The sequence below is a fragment of the Panthera uncia genome, chromosome B4 (assembly GCF_023721935.1).
Source record: "Panthera uncia isolate 11264 chromosome B4, Puncia_PCG_1.0, whole genome shotgun sequence".
Taxonomy (NCBI): domain Eukaryota; kingdom Metazoa; phylum Chordata; class Mammalia; order Carnivora; family Felidae; genus Panthera; species Panthera uncia.
Window position 1 is genome coordinate 131288013 of NC_064809.1, and position 11514 is coordinate 131299526.

The 11514-nt window shown below is 52.2% G+C and overlaps 1 protein-coding gene across 2 annotated transcripts in view; it reads right to left on the bottom strand.

Annotated features, from left to right (window-relative positions):
* Positions 1 to 6073, bottom strand: part of POLR3H (RNA polymerase III subunit H) — a 12604-nt gene extending 6531 nt beyond the window's left edge. Inside the window, exons 1-3 of one of the 2 annotated variants that reach the window (XM_049626421.1) lie at positions 6025 to 6073; positions 5601 to 5730; positions 2905 to 3001 (exon numbers count right to left, since the gene is read on the bottom strand). In XM_049626421.1, the coding sequence (XP_049482378.1) occupies positions 2905 to 3001; positions 5601 to 5711 (208 nt within the window). In that variant the 5' untranslated portion in view covers positions 5712 to 5730; positions 6025 to 6073. Of the gene's footprint in view, positions 1 to 2904; positions 3002 to 5600; positions 5731 to 5873; positions 5993 to 6024 lie in introns of those variants that run through there. The other variant, XM_049626422.1, reaches the window with a different exon arrangement.
* Between the last annotated feature and the right edge of the window lie 5441 nt (positions 6074 to 11514).

The window sequence follows — 11514 nt, forward strand, 5'->3', positions numbered from 1 at the left end:
TAATAAAAAAAAAAAAAAAAAAAGAGTCCTCAAAGCAAAGGCTGAGGCCTCCTTCAGCACACCTGGCCACAGCCCAGGGGGAGGTGGGGGGGGGGGGGGGGGGGGGGGGAGCAGCAGAAATGGGGCAAGTCGAGAACCAGCCTTAAAGCATGGCAACCAATCCCCACCATAAAATGCCACCCTGCACGATGCCTGGCGGACCACAAGAAGCTTTATAGCTGCGAGTGTTAATCCATTTACATATGAGGAAGCCCAAGCCAAGAGAGGTGGAGAGATGCGTGCCCCAGGAATGCAGGGGAGAGAGGGGTCAGAGCCAGAATTCAAATCCAGGTCCCTGTGACATGCCTAGCCCAGTGCCCTAATCCTCACACCTCATTCCCAAAGAACCAGGGGGTCCAGGGTGAACTGGGGGTGGGGGATGATGAAAACCCAAAGTGGAAATCTTACACTAAGTGGCGGAAACAACAAAACGAAAGAACAGAATTTCCTCAATTTTAACTTTCTTTCTCCCAGTTTTCCTTCAAGTTCTGGTGGCTCTTACCACCTGGACCACCAGCTAAAGGCAGAAACTGGGCTCAGCTTAAGGGCATCCTTCTTTTTAAACAGAGGCCCCTGGTTTTGTTTTATATCACCGTCTTATTTTTCTGCTAAATGCTTCTAGTCGGTACAAACGCAGCCCGTTTCTTAGGGCTGCCCACAGAGCAGTTAACATCTCCGTGAACTAATGAAGTCTCTGGATCCCAGACAGCATCAGGCAGCCTCATGGCACCTTCTAGAATGCTCGACACCTCTGTGCCCAGAGGCTGACCAGGATGGGCTAGGGCAGGGCTCCTCACACAGGGCCTGGTGGGAGAATCGCCTGGCTACTTGCTAAAACAGCCTGCAGGCTCTCCCCCAGAGACTGTGATTCAGCAGGTCTGAGCCGCACGCAGACACTGAGTAGCCCCAAACCACCTCAGCGGCCCCCTTGCCCTCTGCTTCTGATTTGGTGGGGTCCAGGGAGGAGAGTGAAGAATGCCCCACTCCCTCTCTGAGAGCTGTAGCCAAGGTGACCCTCCCTGTACACCTCCAGGTCTGGTAACCAACCCTCCCTTCCTAGGGTGCGTGCCCCTTTGCCATGTGACTCTGGCTCCTCCCAGCAAGAGGTGGCGGCTATTTTTCCATCCCCTGATGCCAGCCTCGGCCATGTGACCTGCTCTGGCCAATGGGATAGAAGCAGACACTGAAAAGTGGCTGGTGCATGGGGGCTCCAGCTGCCCTATGGTGCCCAGTGTCCCCTGAGCAAAAATGAGACCACAGGCAGCAGAGATGAGCCATCCCTCCCCACCAACTAGCCTGCCAGCCGCCAGTCACATGAGGCCACCCTACACCCTACTGGCCAAGCCAGTCCAGAAGAACCAAGGTCCTGTCCTACGATCTTTGCACATATTAAGTCAGTAGAATCATCACATCAGTACTGTAATATAAAATCTACTGTTAACTGCATTCTATTGGCAAGGAAGCAGAGGCACAGAAGTTATATATTCTGCACAGGATACATAGCAAATAAGTGGCAGAGACGGAATTCAAATGCAGAGGCCACGCTTAACCATTATGTCCATAGTGCCCGTCAAAAGTCCCCCACCCTCAACCAGCCTCCTCCCCAGGAAACAGATGCACTCCCCTCTGCTCGCCACACCTTTTTTTTTAAATTTTTTTTTAAATGTTTTTATTTATTTTTGAGACAGAGAGACAGAGCATGAGCAGGGGAGGGGCAGAGAGAGAGGGAGACACAGAATCTGAAACAGGTTCCAGGCTCTGAGCTGTCAGCACAGAGCCCGATGCGGGGCTCGAACTCAGACTGCAAGATCATGACCTGAGCTGAAGTCGGATGCTTAACTGACTGAGCCACCCAGGCATCCCTCCACACTTTTTTTTTTTTTAAAAAACTCTTAAAATTTTATTTATTTTTGCTTTATTTTTTTTTAATGTTTATTTTTGAAAGACTGAGCAGGAGTGGGGGAGGGGCCCAGAGAGAGGGAGACACAGAATCCGAAGCAGGCTCCAGGCTCCGAGCTGTCAGCACAGAGTCCGATGAGGGGCTCAAACTCACAAACTCTGAGACCATGACCTCAACCAAAGTCAGACGCTTCACCAACTGAGCCACACAGGCGGCCCTATTTATTTACTTTTGAGAGACAGAGAGCGAGAGCGAGCAAGGGGCAGGGAGAGAGGGAAAGGGAGGGAATCCCACAAAGTGCAGAGAGAGAGGGAGAGAGAGGGAGAGAGAGGGAGAGAGAGGGAGAGAGAGGGAGAGAGAGAGAAGGAGAGAGAGTGTGGAGCCCTGAGCGGGGCTCTAGCTCACCCGATGTGGGGCTTGAACTCACAGACTGTGAGATCATGACCTGAGTCGAGGCCGGATGTTTAACTGATTAAGCCACCCAGGTGCCTCTGAAGAGTTTATTTTTAAGTCATCTTTAAGCCCAACATGGGTCTCGAACTCACAACACCGAGATCAAGAGCTGCACAGTCTACTGACCGAGCCAGCCAGGCACCTCTGCTCTCCACACTTTTAACCCAGCGATGACTACTCCAAGTGTCCTCATCTCTGTCTGGCCACCCTCCACCAGACTGAGCAGCTAGAGGGCCAGGCAGAGCGGAGCTCAGTAATAAACAAGACCACAGGGGGCACAGACACACAGCCACAATCTCAGAGCCAGAGAGGCCTCAAGAATCGCCTGTGCACCGTTTCTTATAGATGAGGAAACCAAGGCCCAGACAGGGGAGGATTCTGCCCACTGTCACCCAGTCAATTCCTGGCGGAGTCAGGACTAGGCCTCAGGTCTCCCAATCCCTAAACCAGGACTCCCACAGCCAAACCCCAAACCCCAAGAAACCCAACACCGAGGAGGAAAGGGCACCCACCTTTGGTGTGTGACGCGCCGTCTCCTGGGAACACGTAGGCGTCCTCCAGCTTAGTGATGTCAAACAGGCAGATGCAGAGCCCCACGTTGTACACGACCTGTGTGCATCCACACACACACACACACACACACACACACACACACACACAGTGACCCAGAGGCCCAGCTCCCCACCCAGGGCAGGTAGGATTATCCCCATTTTATAGCCAGCAAGGAGTCGAGGCACGGTGTGAGGTAACCATGGGTAAGGAGCCTCAGAAGAATGTGGAGCTCTGGAAAGAGCAGGGCCTTTGGTGGCAAGGCAGATCAAGGTCACAGTGACAGTTCCACCACCCACTGTGTGACCTCCAAGGTCACTTCTCCGAGCCTCAGTTTCCCCCATCTGCAAAAATGAACCTACCAGGCTGCAGGCTCGTTAAATAAGGAGACATATGGATGTGAAGCCCCTATGCCAGTGCCTGGCTCACATGCTGGAAATAATAACAGTCAACCCACAGATCACTATTATTGCCAGTGAGGAACACTGGGAGGGGACCCTGGTCAAACCTACACTTCCCAAAGTCTCCAGGTCTATACTAGAGCTCAGAGTGAGTGTCAGAGTCCTGGTTAATCCCCATTCTGCTCACAAAGTATCAGACATACACCAGTGGCCACAGGGACTGAGGCACGGCCAAGGCACTGAGACTGGGCAGAGAGCATCCCATGCCCCTATCCCCACCCCATGGTGCTTCAAACCACTGAACCCCTTTGGTGTCAGCTTATCTGCCACCAGCGTCATCACCTCCCAGTTAGAGACCCTGAAGGACTGTTCAAGGATTACCAAGAAGCTCAGAGAGCTCAGAGTCCTGGCCAGACCTCACCACAATGAGGCATACAGTCCGGCCGGCTTTGGCAGCACAAGATCTGTGCCCTTGGCTGGACCGTGGACCTCTTTGTGCAGCCTCCGCTCAAATGACTCAAATACAGCGGCGCCTGGGTGGCTCAGTCGGTTAAGCGGCCGACTTCGGCTCAGGTCATGATCTCGCGGTCTGTGAGTTCGAGCCCCGCGTCGGGCTCTGTGCTGACAGCTCAGAGCCTGGAGCCTGTTTCAGATTCTGTGTCTCCCTCTCTCTGACCCTCCCCCGTTCATGCTCTGTCTCTTCCTGTCTCAAAAATAAATAAAACGTTTAAAAAAAAAAATTAACAAATGACTCAAATACAGAAGACTTGTCTCAACAGGTCACTGAAGGACTTGTATCCCAAAGGGACTACATTCCCTTCTTGGGCTTTTCGCCCCTCTTCTCTCCATGATGCTCACACTTGGTCCCTCCACAGACCCCCTTGCCTTCTACCTCGCAAAGTAATCACAAGCCATCCACTAAGAACATCATGAGTTCTCTCCACCAACAGCTCCCCAGATCTGTCCACCTCCCTTCTATGACCTCGGCCTCTATCGAAGGGACTGGCCTCCTGTCTAAAGCCAGCCAACCTTCCTCTTGCTGACTCCTCAGCCTATCACCTCCTGCTGCTCTAGGGATGAAGACCAGTACCACCATGATGTCCCTCAGGCTCCGTGTGCCTTGGCTCCTGCCACCTTCCCAGTCTGCCCTCTCCTCTCTCTCCCCCTCTGCCTAGGCCACACCAGGCTCCTCCATGTCATGATGGGTGAAATAGTCCCTCCTGCCACAGGGTCTTTGCACATACCGTTTCCTTTGCCTGCCCAGCTCTTCTCTCTGCCCAGCCCTCTCTCACCCTCAAAAATAAATCCCCTAGTTAGTTCCTCTTCTCAGCATCAGATCTCAGCTCAAACTCAAGTACCACGTCCCCAACAAAGCCTCTTTTGTCCCTCATCGTAGGCAGAGTTCTCCTTCATTCCACAGGCTCGCGAGTGCCTGTCCTTCACAGCGTCTACCGCAACTTGTCATCACATACTCAACTGTGGGACCCTCTCATTCATATCTGCTTTTCCCACCACACGACACAGCAGAACCTTGTCCGCTTCATTCATACAATCAACAGACAATTACAGAACATCTACTGTGTGCCAGGCTCCGGCAAAATATGTGCGACGCTGAGGAAAAAGGCAAAAGTCCCTGCCCTCATGCGGAGGGAAAGAAAAACGGTAACCAAGTAAACAAATAAGAAAATAGTGCTGATAAGTGCTAAGAAGGAAAGAGTGATAATGACACAGAGTAACTGAGGGAGGGTTACTACAGAGAAGGCAGTGGGAAGGCCCCGCACTCGGTACTCGCTAGCACTAAGGCATGCAAGCCTGGCACATAAAAGGTGCACAAATACTTTTTCGCAGAAATGAAGGGATAAACCTCCTGACAGTGAACTCTAAACCACTGGCCATCTTCACAAAACAACGCATGGTTACGCAGCCACTATGATTTCCATTTTACAAACGGAAACTGAGGCCCGGAGCAGGTAAGTGACCTGCCCAAGACTGCAAAGTAATTTGGCAGTGTAGAGTCCAGCACCTCCCAGTTACAATGAACCTTGTAACTGGGTCCCTTTTTGATCCCCTCTAACATCCCATGTGCAGGTGGATTACCCCCCATCCCAGGTACAGGTGTAGAAACCGAGTTCCGACACGTTAAGCTACCTGCCCAAGGCCAAGGTTTGTCAGGACCAAGTCGAGGCCTGCAGCGGGCAGGTGGGCAGTGCTGGGCCCTCCCGTGCCAAGGCCCGTCCACGGCCCCGTCGGTCCAGTACCTTGTTGGCCAACTTTTTGTTCAGCTCTTCGGCAATGGAGTCGTTGAGCTTCCTCTCAAACTGCCACGGGGGGATCCGCACGGTGTCCACCATCTCCACCAGGACGAACATCCCGGCCAGCGCGGGGGTCCTGGGAATGGGAGCGTCAGTCAAGCACCGGGTGTGGGGCGGTGGGCACTCCCGAACCCCCTCGGTCCCGTCCCAGTTGCTGAGACTCCCCGCTCCCGTCAACCCAGGCCGGCAGTGGGGCGGCGCGGCAGGGCCCCAAGTAACCGGTGTGGGGCGCGCTCAGCCTCTGCAAAGAGAGGAAACTGAGGCTCAGCGGGAGGGACCCTCGCTCCAGTGGGAGGGGTACGAGCGCCCGCCACACGACCCTACCAAACCGCGCCCCCCCACGCCCGAGCCACGCGCCAACGCCACGCACCGCGCTTCCACGCGCTGCCGACTTTGGGCGAGATTCCGAATCCCGTCGCTTCCGGAGAACAGACCAATAAGAAGCTTTCGCCCGCCCCCCGACGTGACGCGAGGTGGGGCGGGGCCTCCCCTTCAGCCAGGGAGGAGCAGTCAAAGCTCCGACCACGTTTGCTGGTTGCTAGGCAACCTCGCTGCGCTTCAGCCTTCTCTCACCTGGCCTGTGTAGTACTCTCTCCTTGCTGGTCTCAGGCCTAGCTCTGAGCCGCCGCTGCAGCCAGAGGGGTCCTCTCAAGAGGCAGCACGATATGCTTAGGCCCTTCAGTACCCTGGAGGCAGGAGAATTAACTGGAAAGGGGCAGGCAGGACCTTTCTGGGGTGATAGAAATGTTCCGTATCTTCTAAGGGGTGGGTTACACAGGTGTATACAATTGTCAAAACTCATTGAACTCAACAGTTAAGATCTTTGCATGTAATTGTAGGCAGATTACATCTCAACTGAAAAGTGATAATAGATTGGGGCCAAAAAACAACCTCAGTAGCTTCCCACTGAACTAATTAATAAAGTCCAAAACCTTGAGGCGTCTGGCTGGCTCAGTGGGTGGAGCATTGGGCTCTTGAACTCTAGATCGTGAGTTCAAGCCCCACCTTGGGTATAGAGATTACTTAATAAAAAAAAAAAAAAAAAAAAAAAATGGGGCGCCTGGGTGGCTCAGTCGGTTAGGCGGCCGACTTCGGCTCAGGTCACGATCTCGCGGTCCGTGAGTTCGAGCCCCGCGTCGGGCTCTGTGCTGACAGCTCAGAGCCTGGAGCCTGTTTCAGATTCTGTGTCTCCCTCTCTCTCTGCCCCTCCCCTGTTCATGCTCTGTCTCTCTCTGCCTCAAAAATGAATAAACGTTAAAAAAAAAAAAAAAAAAGTCCAAAAGCTTTATCGTACCTCACAAGACTCTGCAGAATCTTAACCACCACCCACACCTCCAGCCCCCTTTTGTTTTCTTGGCTGCCAAGGGTGCTATCCTCCCTCACCTTCATGTGATAGGTAACTTGGGCTGAGACAGTTCAGTAGCTTGGCCAAGATCATGGGCTGTTAAGTGGTTGAAGAGGGCCCATCTAAACCTCCACACTGCCTCTCAAAGTTGGTGGACTGTGGAAATGTACTGTAGTGTGTTTAAACCAAATAAAAATTTGAGAACTTAAAAAAAGCCTTGGGGTAGATGACAGGCACTCAGAAATGTATGGTGCTTCAATTTGCTGATTTTACACGTGTAGAGATATGAGGCTGTGATACTTAATTTGGCCTTCTCTGCATCCATATTTTTATTTTTAGGTCTGTCTGCCTCTCCTAAGATTTGAGCTACTTGAAGACAGCGGGGAAATGCTACTTCAGCTCTTTATTCCCACAATCCCCTAATATCATTTCTAAGAGGCATTCAGGAAAAGCATTCAGGAGATGATATTAAGTCTTTTTCTCAATCTCTCAAACCTCCCTCTTCATTCCATTCCCACTGCTACTGCTCTGGTTCAGGCCCTTCCTTTACTCCCCTGGAGCTTAGCCACATACCCCAGTTCCCGGCCTCAGTCTTTCCTGCAAGTGACCTCCACACTGTCACGAAAGCCTTCCCTTCTCTACCCACGTAGAAAGGTCTGGACTGAACCCAGCCTTTCTTTCCAGTCTCACCTCCCTTCTGTTCTCCAAGCACTGGGATGGAGCAAGTTCTTTTACAGTCCTGCTTCAAACACTTCTTTACCTGGAAAACTCCTACTCATCCATCAGAACCCAAATGCAATGCCTATTTCATTCATTCATTCATTCACTTAACATACTGTGTGCCCAGCTTTGGAGATCCAGTGGGGAAGAACTGGGCCCCAAGTCCAGCTTCAGCTCAGAGGGATTGCAGGGAAGAGAGAGAGAGAATTTGATGCTCTCTGGGAATCAAAAGTATTTTAGCTGGTTTATAGGGAGATAAGAACCAGTGAGATTGGAGAGCTCAGCAGGGTCCAGATCACAAGTGCCTTATCATTATAATATTCATTAACTTTTAATCCTTACAACAGCTATATAAAGTAGGGGTTATTATTATCTCATTTATCTCATTATCATTTATCATTCTCATTTATCGTATTATTTTGCCTCCTCTAAGGCAGAGAGAGGTTAAATAGGTCGTTCAAGGTCACACAGGTATTAAGTGGCAGAGCTGGGATTCAGGCTCCAGAGCCCGTGATCCTAACTACCGGCCTGTGCCACCAGGACATTATTAGCCCAAGGACAGCAAAGGGAAGACTTAGATGGTTAGAACAGGGAAATGACACAGTGATACACTGGCTGGATGGACAGTGGATGGGAAGGGGCTGCGGTGGAAACAAGAAGACCGGGGAGGAAGTTACTGGGTAGCTCCTCTAAGAGAAGAACCGAGTAAGGCTGGTAGCCATGGAGAGAACAGTTGGGCAGAGTCCAGATGCCTTCAGGCGGTGGTCGCGGCGGCGATAGAGTGGGTGACCTAGGGACGGAAGTGGGAAGAGCCAAAGCAGGAGGGTTTTCGCACTAGCTGGGTGGTGGGCCTTTCACTGAGATGGGAAACTGGAGGAGAGCCAGGCTGAGGGGATGGGGCCAGCATTGCAGAGTTCAGAGTTTTGGGTTCCCAGGCTGTTACGGTATTCAGCTCACAGGACTGCAACAGTGATTTGTTGGCACGTTTGGTTTCCTCATTAGGAAAAACAGGGACCAGGCTCCTTTATTAATTCTCTGCGTCGTTCCGTGGAAGATTTGAGGTGGCTTACAAAACCACACAAAGACTTAGCCCGTAAGCTCCTTGCTGGCAGAGGACTTCTCTGTCATGTCCCTCCACATCCTCTGGGCCCAGCCCTGTGTCTGGCACGTGGTCAGGGCTTGTAAGTATGTGTTATTGGGATGAACAAAAGGATAGCGACATAATTGCTAAAGGTGTCGGAGTGAGGGAGAAATAGGGTTGGAAGCTAATCCAGGAGGCGGAGGAGAGTCTAGTGAGTGGTTAAGGGCATGGAGTTCTCACGCCACGGCACGCTAGCTGAGCACCCACGGTGGGGCCCATGGACCTCTCAGGGCTCAGCTGCCTCTCTGGAAAGTGGAAATAATAATAGACCCGATCTCAGGTGGTAGTCTGTCAGTGGAGGACTGGATAAAAAATATATACGGTGTATCATAGAATGGAAGAATATAAAGCCATTAAAAGAAGGATGAGGGTAGCTCCTGGCTGGCTCAGTCGGTAGAGCGTGGGACTCTTAGTCTCAGGGTTGTAAGTTTGAGCCCCACGCTGGGTATAGGGATTACTTAAAATCTCACAGGGGCGCCTGGGTGGCTCAGTCGGTTAAGCGTCCAACTTCAGCTCGGGTCATGATCTCACAGTTCGTGAGTTTGAGTCCTGCATCGGGCTCTGTGCTGACAGCTCAGACCCTGGGGCCTGCTTCGGATTCTGTGTGTGTCTCTCTCTCTGCCCCTTCCCTGCTCACACTCTGTCTCTCTCCCTCTCTCAAAAAAATTAACATTAAAGAAAAAATTTTTAATGTTTATTATTTTGAGAGAGAGAGAGAGAGAGAGAGAGAGAGAGAGAGAACGTGAGTGGGGGAAGGGCAGAGAGAGAGGGAGACACAGAATCCAAAGCAGGCTCCAGGCTCTGAGCTGTCAGCACAGAGCCCGACGCGGGGCTCGAACTCATGAACTGCGAAGTCGTGACCTGAACGGAAGTCAGATGCTTAGCTCAGGTACCCTAAGGTCTTTTATGTCTTAAAAAAAAACCCTCTCTTGGCCCTCCAGCTAGTGCCCTATTTTCTGCTCCTTTTACTGGCAAAACTGCTCAAAGGGGCCATGGTCTCCAAATCCCCTCTTCTTGTCCTCCCCTCAACCTGTTCCAGTCAGGTTTTGGGCCCCACCACACAGCTCATACTGTGTTCTCGGGGTCACCAATGGCCTCCACGGCAGCGGTGATTGTCAGTCCTCAGAGACGGCGTTTGTCCCGAGCTGACCCCGCTTTGATCTTTGCACATGCCTTCCACGTGGCTTCTAGGGGCCCACACTCACCCGGGACCTCCCCCACCTCTACATGTTGGTGGCCCCTGGGCTCACTTTTACCATCTAGAGCGCCAGGGGATCTCGTGGCCTCAGGGCTGTGACCAGCACCTCCCCACTGAGGCTTCCTCGTGGCCCTGTCCCCAAGCATCCCCCCCGCCCGCTCCACATCTCTGTTCAGCAACTCAAGCTTGGTGTGGGCCAGAGTAGAACTCCTGGTCGTGCCTCTGTGGCCAACCTGCTCCCACCACTGTCTTCCCATCTCGGAAAATGACTTCTCCATTCTTCAGTTGCTCAGGCCAAAGCCCAGGAACTGCCTCTTCGTGGTCTCTCACGCCCTCCCCTCCACGTCTTTGAACAAATCCTGTTGTTTCTACCTCCAGTGTATCCAGAACCCTGCCCTCCCCTTCACCTCTCCTGCAACTCTTGGGTCCCAGCCACCCTCACTCCTCACCCCTTACCTGGGCCTTTGCTGCAGCCTCCATTCTGGTTGCCACATCCTGGCCTCATCCCCCACAGTCCCTGCTCAACACAGAAGCCAGGGAGACGCTGGGAAAATGCCTGTCAGAAATCTCAATCCTCCCCTCCAGACCCTGCAGTGCTCGCTCTCATCCAGCAGAAAAGCCAGGCCTCAGGACGTCCTTCACAGCCCTTAGGGTCCTCTGCCCCTCACCCCTGTGACCGCCTGCCCCACTGCTGTGCCCTGTGGCTGTTTCTGAAACCCCAGGCACACTCCCCACTCAGGGCCCCTGCTGGTGCCCTTCTGTCTCCCCAGAACATTCTCCCCTCCCGCCCTCCTGTCTTCATTCCTCATCTCCTCCAGACCCTCGCTTTAATGACACCCTTGTTTTAAAGCCTCGGCGAGGCTTTTCCTGACTTCCCCTCCCCCAACCAAGCCCCTCATTTGAAATTGCAAACCACCCAACCCCCGCCCCACATTCCCACTTACTAGTTTTCCCCAGCACAGGACCCGGTTTGTTAGGTTGTTTGATGACCCCTCTCCCTCTTCTTGACTGTAAAGCCCACGAAAGCAGGCATTTGTCTGTTTTGTTCACTGTTGACTCCCCACTACCTAGAAAGGCACACAAGAAGTTCAGGACAAATATTTGTCAGGTAATTGAATGAGAGAAGGAAGGAAAGAAAAGATCAGCCCTGGGACCACTGTGGTCTGGAAGGTTGCTGATGGTAGAGGGATTTGACTCCAAGCTTTCTAGCAGCCACAGCCAAGAGAAAAACATTTTCAATTACAATGTGGAAACTGACCAGGTGCCAACGAGGCCCAGATTGTCTTGATTCTGAGCCCCACAGGGCTCTCTCCGGGTTCTTAGGAATGTAAGCTCTGAGGAACAGGACAAGGCCCGTGACAGTCTGTCTGAACAGGCCCAGGAACAATTCTCATTTGGGAACTTTTTTTTTTTTAAGTTTTTTTTTTTTTTTTTTTTTTTTTTTTTTTTTTTTTTT